General features: G+C 36.5%; 3 protein-coding genes across 5 annotated transcripts; 2 read left to right on the top strand and 1 right to left on the bottom strand.

Annotated features, from left to right (window-relative positions):
* Nucleotides 1–80: 80 nt before the first annotated feature.
* On the bottom strand, nucleotides 81–3,479 carry cyb561d2 (cytochrome b561 family, member D2). Its single transcript, XM_065244526.2, has 3 exons — nucleotides 2,762–3,479; nucleotides 1,028–1,065; nucleotides 81–902 (listed from the first exon to the last, which is right to left on the bottom strand). The coding sequence occupies exons 1-3, from the start codon at nucleotides 2,886–2,888 to the stop codon at nucleotides 390–392; spliced, it is 678 nt and encodes a 225-aa protein (XP_065100598.1). The 5' UTR covers nucleotides 2,889–3,479; the 3' UTR covers nucleotides 81–389.
* A 964-nt stretch (nucleotides 3,480–4,443) lies between these two features.
* Nucleotides 4,444–14,954, top strand: rassf1 (Ras association domain family member 1). Of its 3 annotated transcripts, XM_065244518.2 has the most exons (8): nucleotides 4,444–4,741; nucleotides 5,098–5,136; nucleotides 5,454–6,076; nucleotides 8,569–8,693; nucleotides 11,924–12,028; nucleotides 12,270–12,549; nucleotides 13,149–13,264; nucleotides 14,333–14,954. In XM_065244518.2, exons 3-8 carry the CDS (start codon nucleotides 5,785–5,787, stop codon nucleotides 14,480–14,482), a joined length of 1,068 nt encoding a protein of 355 aa, XP_065100590.1. In that variant the 5' UTR covers nucleotides 4,444–4,741; nucleotides 5,098–5,136; nucleotides 5,454–5,784; the 3' UTR covers nucleotides 14,483–14,954. The 3 variants fall into 3 exon arrangements, with proteins under 3 accessions (XP_065100590.1, XP_065100588.1, XP_065100591.1); XM_065244516.2 differs by lacking the exon at nucleotides 5,098–5,136; XM_065244519.2 differs by lacking the exons at nucleotides 4,444–4,741; nucleotides 5,098–5,136; nucleotides 5,454–6,076; nucleotides 8,569–8,693 and adding an exon at nucleotides 9,889–10,141.
* Nucleotides 14,955–16,380: 1,426 nt separating this feature from the next.
* Nucleotides 16,381–20,064, top strand: tusc2b (tumor suppressor 2, mitochondrial calcium regulator b). Its single transcript, XM_065244527.1, has 4 exons — nucleotides 16,381–16,532; nucleotides 16,979–17,183; nucleotides 18,779–18,899; nucleotides 19,248–20,064. The coding sequence occupies exons 2-4, from the start codon at nucleotides 17,035–17,037 to the stop codon at nucleotides 19,311–19,313; spliced, it is 336 nt and encodes a 111-aa protein (XP_065100599.1). The 5' UTR covers nucleotides 16,381–16,532; nucleotides 16,979–17,034; the 3' UTR covers nucleotides 19,314–20,064.
* The last annotated feature ends 2,326 nt before the right edge of the window (nucleotides 20,065–22,390 follow it).

Genomic DNA, 22,390 nt, shown 5'->3' on the forward strand with positions numbered 1-22,390 from the left:
GCAGTCTCATGTGAATTTTTTGTGTGTGTTTGTGTGTATATATTTTATAGAAAATAATTGAATTTAATAGAAAAGATAAAGATGTTACAAATGCTTGTATTTATTTTAATAGCACAATAAATGGTTTGGCAAATACATTGCACAAGCCTATTAGGAATAACAAATAATTTAACAATTAAAGAGGTCAACAAAACTATTGTAATGCTTTCAAGGATACAAAATTGTTATATAAAAATACATTTTGGATCAGTTTATACATCAATTATAAAAATTCTCAGACAAAATCAAACAAACAATGACATTTATCAATGAACATTAGTCAATAACTGCCAACTTTATGCTAAAAAATAAATGCTTGCAAATCAAAATTAAGGCATTTAGATTTTGCCTCAGTACTGTGATCGTTTTTTTGTCATGTACGCATTTGTAACCTGATTCATAATAACCAAAGCACACACTATTGGGCAGAGTGCTGCCAGGTACCAAACGTACCCGCTCACGTTACTGCTAAACCATGCAGTAGACAGCCCGAGAACCAGACTGACGCTGCCCAGCAGGTACGTCAGTAAACCCGAGGTGGCGTGATAGCGCTTCAGCTTCGCCAGCGACCAACCTTTGGGCAGTTTGGGAGAAAGTAGAGAAAACAGACCAATGGAGCCCATAGTCTGCATTACAGTAGATATCACGGTGATTAGACCGATCAACCCGTGCCATGACGTGAAGTGTGGCTTGTTGTTTTGGTTCTTGTTGTTCGAAATGGTGACAATACCCACAATCGCACAAACCACACACAGAACCTGCAGGATCCTGTGGAGAAGCACTTTATTATTGTGCTTGAACTTCTTAACAGGAGAGGAATGAGGACTGAACAGGAGAATGGCTTGGGTCATGAAGAAGGAGAACTGGATGGAAGAGTTAAAGGATTCATTGGTTAACACAGATAGTACTGCAAGGATTTATGATCATTTGAGTTCAAAAGTAAGTAGTCTGTGTGCCATAAAAGCCTGTAAATGTTTATGATACTTACAGCAAGAGTCATGCAGAATGGATGCCAAGAAAACAAACCTGTTGGAAACATTTTGTTTTAATCATCCTGTTATGTTTTTCTATATTTTAAGCATATCCATTATTAAAAACTACATCTACATCCATATTATAATACCCATATGACGTCATCACAGTGCATTATAATGCATAGTACACCAAAACTGTGGTGTGCATGGTGTTTTTAGAGAAAGACAAAATAAGCTTACTATAATTTTGATAAAAATGAACACATGCAAGATAAATATGACCTCATTACAGTGCATTATAAGGCATAATGAACCAAAACTTAAAACTGTGTTGTGCATGGTGTTTTTGGATAAAAATGAACACACACTGATGCATATGACGACATTACAGTGCATTATAATGCATAACACACCAAAACTTCAAAATGTGATGTGCACAGTGTTAGTAGAGAATCAAAAACAATGTAAGCCTATGAGCAAATGCAATTCTGGACTGGACCTCTAGACCAGGGGTTTTCAAACTTTTTGTGTGTGTGGACCACTATTTGTAATCAAGAATTTTCGCGGACCACCTTATATTACTAATAATATTTTATAATAATAAAATATGTCCACACAAAGTCCTGAATTAATCTGCACCTCTAAATAGTCTTACTAGCACTAAAACTATAACTGGTCATCACATCAGTACAACAGGTTTCTTAACCTTATATCATTATTATTTATATACATATTCTTAGTGTTGGGAAAGTTCACTTTCTACATGAACTAGTTTAGTTCACAGTTCACAAATTTTAAAATGAACTAGTTCAGTTCATAGTTCATATTTGAAAATGTTAAACTAGGTCACAGTTCCAAAAATGAACTAATTTATAGTTATTTTTTCCCATATTATTTTTTTTTAAATGATTGCCATTATAGCCCATATAGAACCACCACAGACAGCAATTATTTGATCAGTTTTAACACTGAAGCTAAATGCGTCAGATTCCATCTTTATGTCCAACTTTAAATCCTTATCCAACCAGGGTTTACATTAGCATTGACTGTCTTTTAATTTTAGTATTTGCTTACACATACCTTAAGAAGGCTAGTCGGGTGGGGGTCGCACCCCGGGTGAGCGCTGCGAGGCATTGCGTGTATGACAACTCGCAGGTATTGCACACCACACGTGCACGTTAAATAGCGTGAGCTTAGTCAAAATCTATTTCATGATCCGGAATATGCGTTAGCAGCTTATGTTAATCGTTAACGATTTAGGACAAATATGATGTTATTTAATGTTAAACTATTTGAGTTGCACGGCAGGAATTTCAGGAGCGTCTGTGTTGTTGTGATGACGCATGCAGCGTGACTGGTGAACACCGAGTGGTGGCGGTGTTGCCAGATTGGGTGTTTTTTCCGCTACACATTAAGGCCTGTTTACAGTGTGTTTTAGTCGGGTTTTCGCCTGGAAGAATATACAAATCTGGCACCCTATTGAACGACGTTAAACTGAGAGAGCGTGCCGTTCACAGGCACCAGAATGAATGAGTTCACAGTAACGTTTATTAGGCAGCAGTACACGTTCGCCCAAAATATGAACGAGTTTGTATATTAAAATATACATATTCTTATTTTGCCTTTTCACGGACCACCTGCAGTACCCTCACGGACCACTAGTGGTCCGCGGACCACAGTTTGGGAATGGCCGCTCTAGACCACATTTAAACCGTAAGATGCAAATAATATCCTGATGATGTACTCACTGGATCCAGGTTTGGCCAGGGTTGCTATTAAGACAGTTAATCCAGCACATAACACATGCGTACAGATGCCGCACGCGACCCTGCTGTAGCCGTACAATTTCGGTTCCAAGTCGTTACGCGCCGCCATAGTAAACTGCTGCTGCACACCTCGCAAATGAAACGATGCAAATAGTCAAATACAGATAATTTAAAGACAAATCATTGTTACATAACAGCTTAACCTCATTAAAACTGCTTTCAAACTCCGATTCATTCAGGAATTCCGGTTACAAACCAACCTTTCAGAATAAAAGTCCTGACACATTACGGCTCAATTCTGTGATGTTTGATACAAATTAATAAACATGCCGTAGCGAAAATAGCTCATATCCATATTTAAATCAAATTTGGGAGTTTTATTTGGTTTCCATCAAAGTCTGTTATCTTTTTTAAATGTTCAAGTGACTTTTATTTTGGCAATAGATGTAAGTAATTGAATCCAGGTGGACTCTGTTCCAGAAATTCTTTTTGTAATGCTGACGTGGGACTTTAAAGTTTCCCATTTTTTAGGCCTGCAGGGGTCACACGTTTTTTCCCAAGATTTCTAAACAAACCTTTACCTCACATTCATCTTATTTGTTTCTAGAGTGTGATTGTGATTTATTTCTTATTAATAATAATATATTATATTCATAAACTTGTATTTTTTCATTGTGCGTGTAATTATTGATAATCTATAAATTATAATTACCAATTAATAAATTGCAATGTTTAACATTTACAAATATCTGATTGTTATTACTTTTAATGTATAAGTATAAAACTTAAAGGTGGGGTGCATGATCTCTTGGAGCCAATGTTGACATTTGAAATCACCTAAACAAACACGCCCTACCTCAATAAAAAACTGGACCTTCTTTTGATAGACCCGCCCCACACATTCAACCCAGGCAATGATGTTGGTTAGTAGACACGCCCCTTACTGCTGATTGGCTACAAGTGTGTTTCTGTACTCTGCCCGACTCCCTTTTTTAAAGTTTTTTTTTTAAATCATGCACCCCACCTTTAATAGTGGAGTTTGTGAAATATATATGAAAAATGTCTACGTAATTGCAGTCACATTTCAATAAGAACAGAAAAGTGTTTGTTCAGCGAAATGCCGCGATAATTTTAGCAACCGTAACTAAATCTGACAATCAGAGACATAACTGGATGTCTGTCCTCCTCAGAGCAGAATTCGCGCCTGTCCTGTGACCCGCTGGCCTTCAGCCAAAGCAAAAAAGAGAACAGAAATCTTCTTATCTGCTACTGAGTCCAAGTCCCTTCCTTTCAGATACAAGACATCCGCTAAAGAGAGAGAGAAAGAGAGAGCGAGAGTTCCCTATTGTCAGAAATATCTGCTTAAAGATTCTTTAAAACATTCACAGATATAAAACATCATAAACATAAAGATTATTTAATAATGACATAAATTTGTACTATTTCTTTAAATGCATTCCAAGATTAATTCAACAACATAAAATCTTATTACAACAATATGCAAACACACGTTCAGTCTACAAACCCTGAAGGTCCATTTTAATGCATTGCAGCAAAATGATTATTATATCTGTTCTAAAAACTAGAACAGCGGCAGAAGTAGGGCAGATCATGCCCCGGATTAAGCGTTAATCTGTGTCGGATGCGCATGCGCACACAGAGCAGAGGCGATCGGGACGGAGCGCGCTCGAAGATGAAACCATCGACTGGGTTTCGAATTCTGACAGACGAGGACGCGCACAAACACGACACGGAAAAACTGAAGTGTTTTAAACAACAGCCCTGGTGGTGAAGGATTGTTTTTGATCATAACAGAAGATGTTTGCACAAAATCAGTGACGTTTTCTCCTCGCGGATACGCGCGGTACCCTCGGATTACGCGTAATTTGAGATTTCGTAAAACTTCAGGCGTTTTCTGACGGGTTCATTTGAAGATTAGAAAGTGACTCGTTTCGGTTTAAGGTAAATTGTTTTTCTAAAGTGCATAGCAGAGATAGAAAAGTTTAACACTTAATCATCATTTATTGCTGTACTTTTATAAAAGTTTTTAACAGCAGGTTCAATCTCATCTATATATAGGTTCTTTTATTTTGTTTTATACTTATTTATATATTATTTATGAATTTCAATTAGACATTTATTTGTTTATTCAGTTATTTTCTAATGTATACATCATTCTATTTTATAAATTGTTATCAGTTTATATTTTATTGTTGTTTATGGATACGCACATCTATTTACTTGTTTACGTTGTGTGTTATTTATTTGCTTCACGTATGTGACCCAGTTTTAAGCCTTCCCTCTATATTCTGCTGTAGGCACTGGGGTTGTCAGGATTAGGACAGAAGCCAAAAGAGGTGCATTACAAAAAAGATCCCATCACCCCCTGAGTGACATTTCCTTCTCATGAATACAGATTAGTCTCCATTAATGTTGTCAAGTGCTAAAGATCTGTTTAGACAAAGACATTGGAATGTTAAAATTCCTGTATGCTTGCAGGGAAATATAGACATACGTCAGGGCACTTTTGTCCCATGCAATGTAAATATTTTATCACTGTTCTGCAAATATCAAGGCTACAGAAAGGTTGTGAGTAAAAAGCAAACACTTTTTTTTGGGAGGATAAAACATGTCAGATGTTTGTTTTAATGTCATTTCTGTGTTTTCTTCATAGATTGAGCCATCCACTGTGCTGCTGAAAGTATTTCTACTGTGAATTTAAAGGACGTTAAACTCATTCTTATGAAAAAAAATCATCTCATACAGCATATTTCAACCACTACTTTCAGGATACTTTATATATGACCGCAAACTGATGCATGTTCAATCACGGTCCAGATATGCAATACATCAAAGTCTTCCACTCCGGTTCAAAAAGGATTTTAATTCAGATTAATCTCTGGCAGGTCTGAACCCTCAGGGTTGTGTCCAGCATCCCACCCTAACCATGACTGTGTGCCATCATCTCCACTGAGCAATGCTTTGCATCATCCCACATTTCCAAGATGGCAAAATGTGAACTAATCGAATTACAGGACTTGACTCCAAATGACCGTATTGAATTAGCGTCACCTACTGGCCCTCCGCCCATCCCTGGCCAGACTTTGGACAGATGGGGCACGGAGAAGGTGGTGCGGATGGTGGGGGAGCGTGTCCGTCTGGAGGATCCCTATTGGTCGATGGGTAAATCCGGACTGGGACACGACTTTCAGCCGAGCAGTCCGACCCAGCTCAGCTGGTGTGACCTCTGTGGGGAGTTTATATGGGGCCTGTACAAACAGAGCCTTCGGTGCACACGTAAGTCTCAACAGATATTACGGAAACCCAGATTTTCACATGGATATTTTATGCCTTCCAGTGTGTAAGGCATTCAGGAAAAGGAAGTTTATACAGACAAACAGACAGTGTGTGTTTATTTCTATGCTGGATAAAGACTTGGCTTGTTTGACAAATTGTGTTTGTTAAGATATTTAAAACAATTCGAATGACAAATCAATAAACAATAGTATTAGTTTATTTATAGAAAAAATGATTCACTGTGCAGTTAAGTATATAGTTTGTAAAAAAATGTGATATGCAAGATTCTTTATGAAAATATTTTTAGACATACATTGTAGGCCTACATTGTCTAGAGACAAAATTATCATAGACTCTAAGCAATAACTAAGCAAAAAAACCTAACTATATATCATCATTAAATCCATTTAAATAAAATAGCTTTATTTTGAATCCCTAAACACAATCTGATTTGATGGTGTGAAGCACTAAAACATATATTTTTTTTTATTCGACAACAATCATAAATCAAATACTTGACAGCAACAATATTATAACAAAGACAATAATATGCTAGGGGGAATTTACAATAAAATATTAAATAAAGTAGAGCTTTTCAGTGCATTTTGCTTTGAAGAAAATGTTGTTATTGAATCGTTATTGAATCAATAAAAAGTTCAATTTATTTTGTAAAAGAGATGAAACAGGGCTTTTTCCAGAAAATGTATGCGAGAATATGAAATTTTGCTAACAGAAGAATCTGATTTATTTTGTAAATACTATCTTTTTGATTCTTCAATACACCAAAAAGTATGAGTAAAAATAAAAAAGTTTCAAAAATAAAACATAATTAGCATCAATATTCTTAACAATAAATTCACAATCATTTTCCCAAAAGGGTTTCACAAGTTTCGTTACAAAAAGTACAATATCATTTATAATTTTTACAAGGAAATGTTTTGCTGTTTAAATGAAACTTCTTTAATTTTATTTGTGATTAAATATTGATTTCGAATTAGCCAAACCTTTTTCCACACATTATCATCTGTAAACCAGTTCCAAAATGCATGAACATGAGGCAAAGATACAATATTTCTTTGAAATAAAGTTGTTATACATCTATTATGGGAGGTAAAGGATAGACATACACTGAAAAAAAGTGATTCATTCATTTTACTCATATTTTTTTTAAGGTAAGTGGTTGTAATCAATTCATTTAAGCTACATTTAAACAAACAAAAAATATATAAAAATTAAATAAAAATAAAAACTTTTGTTTACATGTATCTTAAATAAATTGATTGCAACCACTTACCTTAAAAAATTGGGTAAATTGAATGAATGATTGTTTTCAGTGTACCTTCATAGGTATTTACAATATTAGGTAGGGACCAAAGTTGAGTATTAATTCTTGTTAAATATCTAAATTAAGTACAAATTGTATTAGATATGGCATCAAAAACTTTGGCATAATCCTTTGGTGTTACAGGGATTTTGTAAAAAGCCAAAAATTCAACAAAAGTGAAAAGAAAACCATTTGAATTAAACAACTGATTTATGCCACTCCAAAGGGGACATTTCACAAGACTTTTTTTAAGATGTCAAATAAATCTTTGGTGTCCCCAGAGTACATATGTGAAGTTTTAGCTCAAAATATATATTTTATATATTTAATTATACATCTATATTTTGAGTGAAAATGCAAATAAGTTGATCTCTGCACTAAATGGCAGTGGCGTGGTTGGATTTTGCTGATTAAGGGGCGGTATTATCCCCTTCTGACATCACCAGGGGAGCCAAATTTCAATGACCTATTTTTTCACATGCTTGCAAAGAATGGTTTACCAAAACTATACTGGGTTGATCTTTTACACATTTTCTAGGTCGATAGAAGCAATGGGAACCCAATTATAGCACTTAAAAATGGAAAAAGTCAGATTTTCATGGTATGTCTCCTTTAAACCAATGCTCAAGAAAAATAAATTTATGCTTATACACAATGTCCCTCATTGAAACATAAAATAGGTCAAGCAAATTAACAAATTATTCATCAAATGTCCCCAAAAAGACACCGACTGTTGCCTCTAGATGGCGATGTAAATTCATTTAAGACTTTCTGGACACACAAAATTTGACCCAATTTGCCATTTATTTTGTGTGCACCACCAAAAACTCCAAATGTGACTATTTAAACATTTTATTTATCGCTTTTATCCAAAGTGACATACAGTGCATTCAATCTATACAAGTTTTAAGATTTTTATTGTCATATGTACCTTGGTACGATGCAATTTTTATTAATTTATTTTTAACGGGAACTTTGTGAAGAACAATAAAATACAATAATAAGCAAAAGTTAAATTAAAATAAGAATAACAATTAAGAGCAAGAATTGCAATAAAAAGTAAAAATACTTTTTAAATACTTTATATATACCATATAATGACTTTGGTTTCTATTTCTCATTGACTTTTGCCCTGTTTCTAACCGATGCTGTGTATTTGTCTCTTCAGACTGTAATTACACCTGTCATTACCGCTGTCAACCCTTTATTCAACTGGACTGCAGCTTGACCTCTGACCTCATCACCGACCAATCAAACTACTGCGAGGACACGATTGAGACAGACACTAATGTGGTGAGAACTACTACTGAACTACTGTATGTCATTCAGTGAATATGGAGTAAATTGTATGTTTTGCGTGTGAGTGTTTTATGTGTGCGCATACATTAAAGTGTAATTTGTTTTTCCGCCCCGTCGTCTGTTGCTGGAGGTAGTTGTAAGTCGGGTGCCATATGTCACCACGACTCATTTTATTATCGTCGTACATGCATTGCCACGTGCAATTTACGACAGTTCCCGATGGAGGAGAGGTTGCCGAGCAACCACACAAAAAAGCATCTGCTGTATCTGCCCAGTACTTTTTTATTGTAGGCTTTTAGATATTTAGAATTTTTTGTGTAGGTTTATATACATTTTGGGATGTATAGGTAATTTTGTTTATAAGGAATAATTTAGGGTTGTCCAAGCACAGATCTTCTATTGATTTTCTGTTAGCGAGTCTTACTCGAGTAATCATGTGAAAGTGATATGGGGTGGGTGGAGGACAGATGGGTGAATTAACTAATCAACTCTGAAAGTCAATGGGGCTTCACAATGAACCTTTTACCTAATTATAAATGTGCAAATCTCATTATCTGCCTTTTTTCTACTTGTAGGCCTTTTAAATGCAACACTTTCCCACCTGCACGCTTTACAGATGAGCCATATGAGCCGCCAGTCATGCATGCATCTTTTTTCATTCTGGATGTATTTTAAATGGGACACATAAAGTTTTACAAAAGTTTATTTCATTATAGATTATTGCATAAAACATAAAAATATAGTTTAGTATACAGTCAAGTCAAATTTATTTATATAGCGCTTTTTTACAATGTTTCTTTGTTTCAAAGCAGCTTTACAGGAATGAAAAAGAAGGAAATGACAGAAAATTATTTTATATTAATATTACTATAACTGTTTAACATTTTCTCTACATTTATATAAGTATTATAGTATATATATTTGCAAACACAATGCTCTACCATTTGATCTTCATAAACATTATTAATATAATAATAATTATTTTAATTAATTACATTATTATAATATAATTATAAAGATTATAAATCTTTGTAGTACATTTCTTACGCACCAAATTTTTTTTTTTAAAGCAATCTATATGCCAATTTTAGTCTGAGGGGGAGGAGTCGGCTTTGAATGGAGGGCGGAGCCCGTCTGCCGTATCATCAATTCAGGGGGCGTGACAAACGGAAGGGTTGTGTTTCAAATCACGCCTAAATAACGGTTACATCCTGATTGCACGAGGTCGCTCACTCAGACAGCCACATCACCTACCGACTCAAACATCCGCTCGATTAAAATACCGGTTCGAAGTGATAATGACGGACTGTGAGTGGTTCGACTCGACGTGGGGAAGCAGCGCGAGCAGCGGATACTGCAGCCAGAGCGACTCGGAGCACGAGTTTGAGCAGTTTTACACCGCGCGCACTTCTCTCAGAAAGACCAAAAAGCGCAAAGACAAAGTAAGACATGCGTTGATAACTTATTCTAAAGTATACGTTTAGTTTATGTTAATGTTTTCGGGGCTTTTGTACGACTTTAAAGGGAGAATTCAAGTAACGGAAATCGCATGTTAACTTTCGGTTCGGGTTGCCAACAGTGCATGTACGCAATGCGCATGCGTGAGTTTCAAACGTCGCTTTGTCGTATTTACCAACTAGATGATAATGCTTAATAATATAGAATTATTATTTTATTACTTTAGTAATGTTTTAAAATTATTATATATAAAAAAATAGTTCGTTATACTACTATTAGTAAAGTGTGCGTGCGTGTGTTGGAGGAGGGGTTCTGCTATGAATGACAGTAATGATGTCATGCTGAGCATCAGATAACGCGGATGTAGGATATTTCCCACCTATAACCGGAAATAATGTCTGGAACGGGGCTCTTTTACTTTTAATGTTACTTAACACTTTAAATGCGTTAGTGTTACTAAATTATTAGTAACTTTAATGTTGCGAAATATTGTTACAATTTTTTACAAAATGTATAAATCGGAGTTTAACAAATTAACAAATCAGAGGAGCCCTGCAGTACCCTTACGAATATTAACCATGTTTATTGTTTTGTGGTAAAAAATGTAACAACCATGTTTTTTGCGTATTTATTTATTATTAGCAAAACAATGTTTTTAACTACAATAACCTTGTTTTTTATTATAGTAAAACCATTGTTAAGTTTTGTAAGGGCGATCATGTCTGGTTGTTGCATATTTTTACTATACAGTACATACATAAACACAATAATTTAACCCATATACCCTGTTTATTATTTAATTTAAACTATTTCACTTAATGTTTGGCAATTTATTTTTAGTTTGCGAGAACTGTTTCAAATAGATATATTTATATATCCTTTTTATGTATGCGTTTAAACTAAATCATGTAGTTTCTACATGCAAATATTTTATTTAATCAATTTCATTGATTTGTAGATCACTACTACTAACAATACATATTGTTCCAGCTTTTTTTTTTTAAATAGTGCTTTACACCCCCCCCCCCAGTGTGCGAGATAAAGGCGATAATAGCAAGCAGATTAAAAGATAAAACCTTAAGCTCAACCAGGATTTGTTTGCAAACACAAGGACAAATAGTTAAAATATACATTAGGAAAATGTCAAGTTTTAAAGTTAATGTAGAGACCTAAATATATATTCATAGTTGTGTGGCAATAATTAAGAAAAATTCCTAAGTGTGTGTGTGTTCCCACTTCCTGTCTGCTTTTTTCGGATAAGGGTTTTTTTCCTGAGGCCCTTGTCCTGATGAGCTGATGTTAAAGGCATCCAGCTGTATCCAATTGTGTATGTGAAACCCTATCTAGTGACTCCTGCTGTGATTGTAATTCTGTACTTCATTAAATAAAAGCTGCTCGATCATGCAAGCCAGGTTGTTTTTGTCAAGTAATGCAACATTTAATTGTCTTTTACACCTAAAAAAAACTAAAGATCGGCGTTTAAGAAGAATTGTACTTCTTGCCAGGGGCGTCGGACTGGGGGTAAAACCAGTACTGATTACCACGGCCCCAAAGGAAGAGAGGGCCCTTGAAAAGTCTGAAATATATTATGGGGTTGAGCATGGGGGCCCATCAGGACTGCCTATGCATAGGGCCCGAGATCTTGTGCAAAGCCCCTGTTTCTGGCTTGCCTTTGTTGTGTGTCTTACAGAAGTCGTTTCTGGAGTTTCTTTGCTGCCTTCTTGTGGTCATTTGTTGAATAACATGCATCTCTGTTTGTCCTACAGGATGAACAAGTGGACTGGAGGAAGCAAGAGCTCTCCAGCAGTGAAATACAGCAGAAGGTGAAGGAATACAACGCTCAGGTCAACAGTAACCTCTTCATGGTTTTGGTAAGAAACTCTGGCTTGTTTAGAAATACAAAGTTGTGAATGAGTCATATGTTATGATAATCCCAAAAAAAAATTTACGTTGTCGTAATCGGATCTATTTTCTGCGGTCGCCACAGTAATGTCTCATAACCCTGATCATTTTTTGGCATAGTCATATTTGGATCTATCATTTCTTTGTAGACACCTTAGCAACTGCATAGCAATGCCAAAATTGATCACTGATAATTTGCTGTTTTTTCAGAATCGTGATGGTTCGTACACTGGCTTCATAAAGGTCCAGTTTAAGCTGGCGCGGCCCGTGTCTATCCCGCCCCCGCGGAACGTTTCCTCATCTTCTGGGGAGGACAAAGCACTGAAGCATCGCACCTCGTTTTACCTGCCCAGAGATACAGTCAAACATCTCCACATCAGCTCCAAAACCCGGGCCAGAGAGGTCATAGAGGCTTTGCTGAAGAAGTTCACTGTGGTGGACAACCCAGCCAAGTACTCTCTGTTTGAACGCAGCGAGAGACAAAATCAAGGTGTGGCGTTAATTTTTGTTTATAAAAGTAGACCTTTTAAGAAAAGGGAAGAAGGAATTTGTTTAAATTGTTTGCAGAAACTTATACCTTGTTCACACCGTCAGTCCAAATCCGATTTTGGTGCAAATCCGGTTGGAATCCAATCACATTTAGAACGTGTGAAAGGCCAAAAAAGCATGATATCGGTTTAAAATCTCATTTCTGGAAATCCATTTCAGTCTGATGGCTCTGATCGCATTTGTGTAGCTTTTTGGTCACATCACATAAACGCAACCCCAGCACGAACTTTCGAACAGTTGAACAGTCCATGTCTGACTAAATGATATGGGTGTTTGGGAAAGTCCATTTATTGGGGTATATAGCTGGAATTGTCATGCCAATCCAACGTCATTGCCATAGAAACATTAGTGCAGATAATCCGAAACACGGCAGAATGCTACAGGATGCACAGATCAGATCTGGACAGTTGCGATATACAATATGGAAAGTGAGTCTGTCAAATCCGATATGGACTGACAGTGTGAACAAGGTAATAAATACAATGTAAATGTATGCTGTGCTTTTTACTAACAATTTCTTGAATGCTTTTTTCATTTTAGTCTACTTGAAGAAAATAGCAGATGATGACCGTCCGCTTTTCCTGCGTCTGTGTGCCGGGCCCAACGAGAAAGTCCTCAGTCTGGTTCTTAAAGAAAATGAAACGGGGGAAGTTAATGTAAGTATTACACATGCTGACAGGAACTCAGTCTTCATAGCGTGTACAGTATGTGATCCATAATGCGTTGCAGTAACAGTGAAACAGAAATGTAATGTGGTGTTCACGCCAGCCATGGACGAGGCGGCAAGCGCGAGTGATTTACATGTTAAGTCAATGCAAAGACGCGAATAGGCATCCTGCGGGGCATTACGTGCAACACGCGAATTTGAGCGTTGCCATAGGAAACTTTGGCCAGTTTGAAACGAGCTCCGAACAAATGATTCGAAACCAAAGATTCGTAAATGTTTCGAAGCCTTATGAAGCTTGCTTCGAAATCGCCCATCACTAGATTCGCAGAAGCCCCTCCCATGACGCGAATTTCTGCGTGAATATCTCAAATGACTAAATTCACGTGCAAATGAAGCGAGTAAACTCAAAATGTTCAAGCATCCAACCACGCGTTTTTGCGGCCTCTTCCGGTGTGAACGCACAGTGACACTCTAAATTTAAGAAAAGCTAAAAAAAAAAATTCCTAAGTATCACCATATAGAAATGCAAAAACAAACCGCTAACCTGAATTATGACAAGCACCTTAAAATGAAAAACGTCAACATCTTTCAAAAAACGTTTGTTTGCTACGTTTACACGATAACAATGTAGTAATAAACAAAAACATTTTTACTTTGCGTTTTTACAACATTTCACGTGCACGCAACATCGCTGTCAAAAAGATTCGAGATTAGAAAGTATCTGCAAACACAACTAAAATCACTGTATTATGTATGCCAGGCCAGTAGATGGCGATGTCACTTTGTACAGAAACACTACATGGCTGCACAAATTTTATACGGAGCGATAAATATCATAAGTATATTTTGAAATGACAAGGCATCGTTTGCAATGCCTTTAAAACCCATCATCAAAAGTCTGCACTTTCAGGATACCAAAACAATGTTGTCAGCCAAACTCCATAAAAACTCAAACGTTGAAAAAATTGTCAAATAATATTTTGCCTGAAAGAATTTTAATTTTTAAAACTTGAATTTTTCTGCATGACCAACTTGATATTCTTGTTCTTTCTCGCAGTGGGACGCTTTCAGCTTTCCCGAGCTGCAGAACTTCCTGCGCATACTGCAGAAAGAGGAAGAAGACTATGTGCGGCAGATTGTCCGGCGTTACGCCCTGGCACGTGACAAGATGAACGACGCCATGAAGAACTTCAGCACACCAGGCTGAAGCGCACACGGGCTACATTTTATACCTCTGAAACGAAAGAAGACGAAGAGGAAGCGTACATGCACGGCCTAAAATGGTTTGAGTACAAAGAGTGTGTGTGGAAGAATCTTCAGGTCCATTAGGACATGACTGGAGTGAGAAATGCAAGAGAAATGCAGTGCGAGTGTGACTGTTGTGCGTATGAAGAGCGTATGCAGACTTTACACTGAGAGAAATACTGCTATCCTAGCTGGATTCAGTGGAATGGCTGCAATGGTGGAGTGACGTCTTTTGACTGTTTGACTGTGGTGAATGGAACAATGCAGAGTTCTGTTACAGAGTATTTTTAGGGAAATATTGAATAAGTATTTTACTGTATTGACATTCCAAGATTTAGTGATGTTTATATAAATCATTTTATCATTAAAATATATATGTATAAATATCTGTTAATTTCTTGGAATAATTAATAAAAATAAAATATTTTCCCGTATGAACGTGGTTTTGTTTTTATTGTCGTAAACAAATAGGTGATTCTCACGAAATTAGACTTTTGAGGTGTCACAAAACATTTTGATGAAAAGTAAATGCAAAGTAAGTGTATCAAAATAAGAAGCATAGAGTTACAAACATCTTTTCATGTACTATTTTGCACATGATTTCAAAATCATTTTAGTTTTTTTTTCACATTTAAGTGGAAAATTTTCATTACCGCAACGTGTCCATGACTGGATTTGGGTTCTTTGACATGGAAATATTTATAATTAAAAAATCTAAAAAAGAAAAAGCTTCAGTGCATGTTATACTATAAACATTTACAGTAAAGAAACATGTGGTATTTGATGATCATTGGTAAATTTAGAGACAATAATATGGAATATAAATGTGTCCAAGACCAATTTTCTCATCCTCCGCAACAATTTTCAATCATTGTTTAAGCCCTCAAGGAACTAACATTTTTTTAAAAAATTGTTGGAAGGGACATAATTGACTGTGACACTCAAGATGGCTACCAGGTATTTTTTTTTCTCTCCAGATAAAAGTTGAAATTTTGTTTGTCATAGTACCTAGACAACTTTTTTAGTTCTCATTATCGAAAAATGAGTTTGTAAATGCATATATTTAATGTAATATCATGTTGCGGTAATGATCATTTTTGATAATGATAATCTAAAAAATTTAAATAATTATATAGGAAATATTTTTTAATCCTCTAAAAATAACGGTTATAGTACGTTCAGACCTTAATCTTATATGTGCAGATAGATAGATAGATCTATAAACAGTTGTTATATAATCTATTTCAATGAAAAATATAAAACAAACCTACAATTATAGCACAGCGTTTAAATCCTGCAATATTTCACTTGATTATTTTACCTTTAATTTGGCGTTTGAGCTGTTTAATACTAAATGTGTATATTACAAGAATTTTAATGATACATTTTATATACGTGTTCAGAAAATAACTGTAGAGTGAAAATTTGTTTTCAAAAATGTTTGCTAAAATTAAGGACTTTTATTCTATCTTTTTTTTATCATAGTACTTTAAACATGTATCAATTTTAGAGAAGAGATAAAACAACCAAATTCAACTAAAAACACATTTAAAGTTGGGTATGAATATAAACATTTTTGTTTATGTATAAAGAATTTTGCATGCAATATGAATAAATTAACAATGTACTCAAGACCTTTGTTAGCATTGTTTTCATAGTGCACAATAATAAGTATCCTTTACTTGATTAAAAATATAGTCTGCCAATTCTTTCGAAAACATTTGGGTAATTTTACTATCCAAAATTAAATGTGTTAACACTTCTTTCTCAATTTTACAAAAGGAACATAAATCCTCAATATCGGCGTATCTTGAACTTTTATTCTATCATTGTTCCGCTTACGGAAGCAGTAACGTGCATTTCCGGTTTTGTTAGGAGCGGCACAGTGTGTCTTAATTCACTGTTTGATCTGCTGCGGCTCGACTTTATTCTCAATAAATCTGAGTAAACCGACTTCAATCCGTATTATTTTTATTGCTCTGCTTCGTTTAATATCAAGACACTTTATTCAAGTAAGTGTCATCATCATCGACAGTTTTAATTATGTGTTATAGACGCAGATATTGGAGGACATTGTCATGATGTTAGCCGTACTAGCATGAAAGCTACATGTTAATTTAGAAAATAAATAAGTTATTTTTGGATATTAACACATCGTCTAAGCTTTTCGTGATGAAATATAATTAATGTCTACTTAATGGCAATTATTTATACAATCTGTCATGGATTAAGATGCTACACGCTAATGCTGACCAAAATCTCAGTTGTTTAAATGTCAAATCCAAAACGGATTTTTTGGCTGACTCACAATGTTTGACATTTGGAGTTGTGTGCATAAACACATCCTCGCGGTTATAAATTATATTAAGTAGGGATATTTTATTGTGGTTGACGTCAGACTCATGACCTCAAGACGTCAATATTTAACACGAAAAGCCCTGTTTGTATCTTCCTCCAGAGCTGTAGGTCCATCATCACGTGACCCGGGCAGGAGGAGATGTTCTCCAGCCCATAATGGGCGGAAGCGGATCTAAAGGAAGAGGTTACTGGCCCTTTTCTGGTTCTGGTGGTGGAGATGAACCTGTTAAAGACGCACAGGAGCAGAGCCTGGCGAGGGTCCGGAGCATCCGAAACGCGACGCCATTCGTGTTTACAAGAAGGAGGTAAATATACCACAGTGTGTGGCACTAAGCCATAGGGTTATTGAGACTCAATAGCTTTAAAAAACAAATTCACAGTTTCTGTATTAAGCTGTATTTTAAGTAAGTAATGTTAAAAAATTATTCTGTCCTAACTTAAAAAGTTAATTTATTCACACTCGGGCTGTCCCCAGATGTGACATTCAGGACACTGAATACGACTTTTAGCTGAAACTGGTCTGTGGTTATTCATTAAGTGAAAGTCAACAGGTGCCAGTACTTGGAGGGAGTGTAAAAACAAATACAAGCCAGTGATAGACTGATATATTGCACTGCAATATACAACAATAGTAATGGATATGGAGCAATCAGACAGGAGTAAAATCACTGAGAAGATAAAAATTGCCTTACTTCACCTTCCTATGTAAAACGAATCCCGTTCGAATAGTACTTAAGATCGCACAGGAAATCTCGCGGGGATCTTGAGATGTTTCTCACAGCCAAAGGTGATTTCATAGTGAACAAACAAGGCGAACAACGGGTATAAAGAAATGTTTTTTTTACATCTCTGATGTATATCTCACTTTGAAATGTCCCTTTTGTGACATGACTGCGATTGTTTTGGTTTCGTCTTTCATCAGCTCGCTTTCTGATTGGGTATGGTTTCGTTTCCAAGTGACATTCTACAGTGTGTGTGTGCGTTTGTCCTTGGGGTTCCCCCGCACAACAGGATTTCTGATCTAAGACTACGTTTACACGTGAGCGGCTATTTTTATAAACGGACATTTCAACCTTTCCGCTTTTAAAAATAACTCGTGCACACATGTCAGCTCGCTTTCTGATTGGGTATCGTTAAAGTTCCCCGTGACAATCTACAGCGTGTGTGTTTGTCCTTGGGGTTCCCCGCACAACAGGATTTCTGATCTAAGACTACGTTTACACGTGAGCGGCTATTTTCATAAACGGACATTTCAACCTCTCCGTTTTCAAAAATAACTTTGTGCACACATGTCAGAAAAGTTTTTAATTGACACGTACCGGTGTATATATGCCGGCAAGAGCATGCCAAACCTCTAGGTGATGGTGTAACGAGAAGCTCAAGCCCACGTAGGCCAATCAGAATCCCGAAAACAGCAACGAATCACTTCCTGTTCCTCTTGCGATGCGAGCTCTGGCACATACTGTGGCCCTGGCTTCCTAAACATCTGTTTGTCTCAGTTTACATGCAACCGCGTAACTGAAGATTTTCCAAATCTCCAGTCTGGCTGGAATTTTTTAGAAAGTATTTCGGATTCAGAGGCGAGTTCTCCGTTTGCGTGTAAACAAAGGAAAATGTCTCAGTTTTTCAAATTAACCATGTATGTGTAAACTGGGCCAAACACATACAACATTTTGAATATTTACGATTTGCGCTGCCCCAACACACCGTGCACGACAGGAAAATCTGATAAGATAATTGGTTCAACCACGAGGACGATTGAGGATTGTCGTAAGAGGGAAAATCGGCCCGATTATCTTTTGGTGCGTTTCAGGCTTAAGTAACATCAGGCAGGCAAGTTACAATTTTGTTTGTCGATGCAGGCAACTTTTCACTGTGTGTGTGTTTTTTATGTGTGTAGCTCTTTGTTCTTCGACGAGGATGGCGATCTTGCCCACGAGTTCTACGAGGAAACAGTAGTGACGAAAAACGGCAGAAAGAAAGCCAAACTAAAACGAATCCACAAGAATCTCATACCTCAGGTTTGTTTTTGTTTTTTTTTACGTTTTGTCAACGTATAATTGACTTATGTGCTTTAAATAAATTTGTGATAGCCCAATATATTGCAGTGGCCATATATCGGCCGATATGTTCAATTATCGGTAATTTGGCATCAGCCGATACATTTTTCTGTTACTTAAATTAGTTGTTCCTTTCGCCAATTTTCTGTTTGTCTCCCATTTACTGTAATTACATTTGTGTTATATGTCTCATATCTGACAAATTTTCAAATCTCAACCCGTTTCGGCATCTGGCATTAAAAAACTCATAACACCAATTTATACGACAAGCCTGTCAATTCACAAGTCACTCTGAACCTTTCTCCATAGGGAATCATTCAGTTGGATCACCCGTGTATCCACGTGGATTTTCCAGTCGTCATCTGCGAGGTTTGACACGATCGGTCGTCGCTGATCCTGCAAAGAATCCGTCCTCCTTTATTTCCCCTCCAGCTGCTGGATCCTGGACACACTTGCTGTGCAGCGCCCCCATGTGCCTGGGAGGACGCCACACGTGTAGCGTGGAAACTCGGCAGACAGACCGGCTGTCTGCTCGGGAAGAGGCCATGACAATGATGTCCTGACTCTTTGTTTTATTGTAATCCTGCGCATATATGACTACCGCCAAGACACGTATGAGTGTATGCCTGTTTATTTGAACTGACATATATATATGATGATAGAAGTAGAATATTTAGCAAAGCTTGACTTTATCGGGAGCACATCGTGAAGGACCCAAGAGGAGCAGCAAATGGTGGAATTTCGAAAAATGGAATTTTTTAGAACGATCAGGTTGCGTTTAAATACATGACACGCATTGTTGATACTTTACAGGTTGTTAGGATGCAATGTTCCTCTAGGTAACACATTTAGGGTTAGTAGTACGTATATACCGTACGACCTAAAATTTTGCATGTAGCTCCTACAATCGACTTTTTTCAGCCAATAGTAAAGAATCAAAGGCTGTTTACTATGCTGTGATTTGTGTGCTGACTGAATGATAGAATTGCTGCTGCTCTGTGATTGGATGGTTGAGGCGCTGATCAAGGCATTGAGTGCAAGAAGCCCCGCCCATCATTGTTATGGCATTTTTTATTTATTACAGTTGAAATAGGCAGATGGCATTAAAGAAAATATCTCTTCGAAATGCGTATCAAAACGTTTGTCTACTTTTATTTTGACTTGGTGAAATTGTTAATTTTGATGATAGTGTAGTTTTTGTCAATGTCTGTTTTGTATTTGTTTGTTGAAAATGTCAGGGAAGTTATGAGGAAATTAAACGGGATTAGTTTTGAATTCAAGTGGATATTGAAAATTACAGATTTTGACCTCACATCTGCATCAAATTTACAAACCAATATTTCTTGTCTGTCTTCTGTGCTCATTTCAATTATGTTTAATGCGCACCTAAACAAAATCAAATACTTTAAAGCTGTCCTATCAGTCCTTGACTGGATTTTGTCCTCTATTGTTATCTCCTCCAGCCTGAATCCTGCCCTCCTTCATTTTCCATCCACGAACATGTGATGTTATCAGTCTTATGTAGGAAGTTTGTTTGCCTGAAACTCTTATCGAGCGGCAGACGTTTCTGCTTATGACCCCTAACCCCATGTGCAAACTCATCCTGTGCTGACATAATTATTGCCCCAGTCATATGACTTAAGGCGTGATGATATGATTCTTAAGGGAAATCAAATTAAAATAGGTGATGAATATGAGAAATCCAGATTAAAGTCTCAAGACGTATGATCTTACTCAGTCAATATTAAAGATATCAAAGTTATATTTTCACACAATGTTTTCTAGGATTATGTAAATCACAAATCCCATAGTCGCTGTAGAAGAGACTGCAACATCATAAATCAAGTTAGCAAATTTTTTGAATAATTGTGCTGTCAGATTTTTTATCTCTACTTTGAGAATTTGCATTCCATGTCTATGATCCCATCTTCAAGAAACCGACACGTTCACACCCATCCTCGTCCGGAAAGGGATGTTAAATTGTGCTCAATTTTCCAAGTGCTGTGATTTCCCTGGAGAGGTCAATAATGAGCAGAGATAGCATTTATCTTTAGACTCGTAGGCTTGGTTTCACAGGCAAGGCTTAGCTAAAGCCAGGACTACGCCTTTGTTAAATTAAAACGTTTAAGCATCTTTAATAAAAAAAATGCCTTAGAACAAGACGTTACTGGTGTGTATATTGAGACAAATTAATGGTACTGGCATGCTTTGAGATATGTAAGTGCAAGTCATTTTTAGTTCAGACCGCTCAAACATGTTTGTATGTGAAACCAGGCCCAGTTGTTCAAAAGTAATCCATTTTGATTTTGGCTATAGGATTAGATCAGAATTTTAAAACAGAAAAATGGATTCTGAATTTGGATTGGATCACAAAATCCAATCTAGGGGTTTAATCTCAATCTAATTGTCACTTTGTGTTGTCCAAAACTCTTTAGTATGCTTGGGATATGTTTGACTCCAAAAAGAAGAATTGGGACTGGGATTAGAGGCTAAGAGCCGTCCAAACTGAAAACAACTTGCACTGACATATCTTAAAAATACACAAGTGCCCTTTGTTTTGCTTCAAAATGCACACAAGTAATGTTTTTAGTAAGACATGTTTGTTAAAACTAGTTCTATTTCCCAATTAAACTAAGGCCTAGTCCTGGCTTAAAGGGACACTTTACTTTTTTTTTCAAATATGCTCATTTTCCAGCTCCCCTAGAGTTAAACATTTGATTTTTACCGTTTTGGAATCCATTCAGCTGATCTCCGGGTCTGGCGCTAGCACTTTTAGCATAGCTTAGCATTGAATCCATTGTATCTGTTCCATTGAATCCATTTTGGAATCCATTCAGCTGATCTTCAGGTTATGGTGGCCATGCGTGCCAGTTCTGCCGGACACATCCCGAACATGTTTTCGGGTTCGTTCTCCGGAAGTCGCGTTACTCGACCGCATATACGTCATCGAGGTTCTCACATTTCAGTTAAAATACATTAGAAAATTAAGATTTATTTATTTTAAGACAAACAATCATTGTAGTTTCATTCTTATCTTGAAATGTAATGGTTGCTTTTTTAAAATTAAACCCGAAATATTAAACCTTGATGACATATGCGGTCGACCAACGCGACTACCGGAGAACGAACCCGAAAACATGTTCGGGACGTGTCCGGCGGAACTGGCACGAATGGCCACCCTACTTCAGGTCTGGCGGTGCAACTTTTAGCATAGCTTAGCATAATCCATTGAATCTGATTAGACCATTAGCATCGCGCTAAAAAATAACCAAAGAGCTTCGATATTTTTCCTATTTCAAACTTAGTTCCTAGCCAGATCGGCCTAGAAAATCGCAACTTTCATTTTCTGTCGGTCTTAATACACGATGTAACTACAGAAAGTCACGTTTTAAATAGGAAAAATATCGAAACTCTTTGGTCATTTTTAGCGTGATGCTAATGGTCTAATCAGA

This window comes from Paramisgurnus dabryanus, chromosome 24, assembly GCF_030506205.2.
Source record: "Paramisgurnus dabryanus chromosome 24, PD_genome_1.1, whole genome shotgun sequence".
Classification (NCBI taxonomy): domain Eukaryota; kingdom Metazoa; phylum Chordata; class Actinopteri; order Cypriniformes; family Cobitidae; genus Paramisgurnus; species Paramisgurnus dabryanus.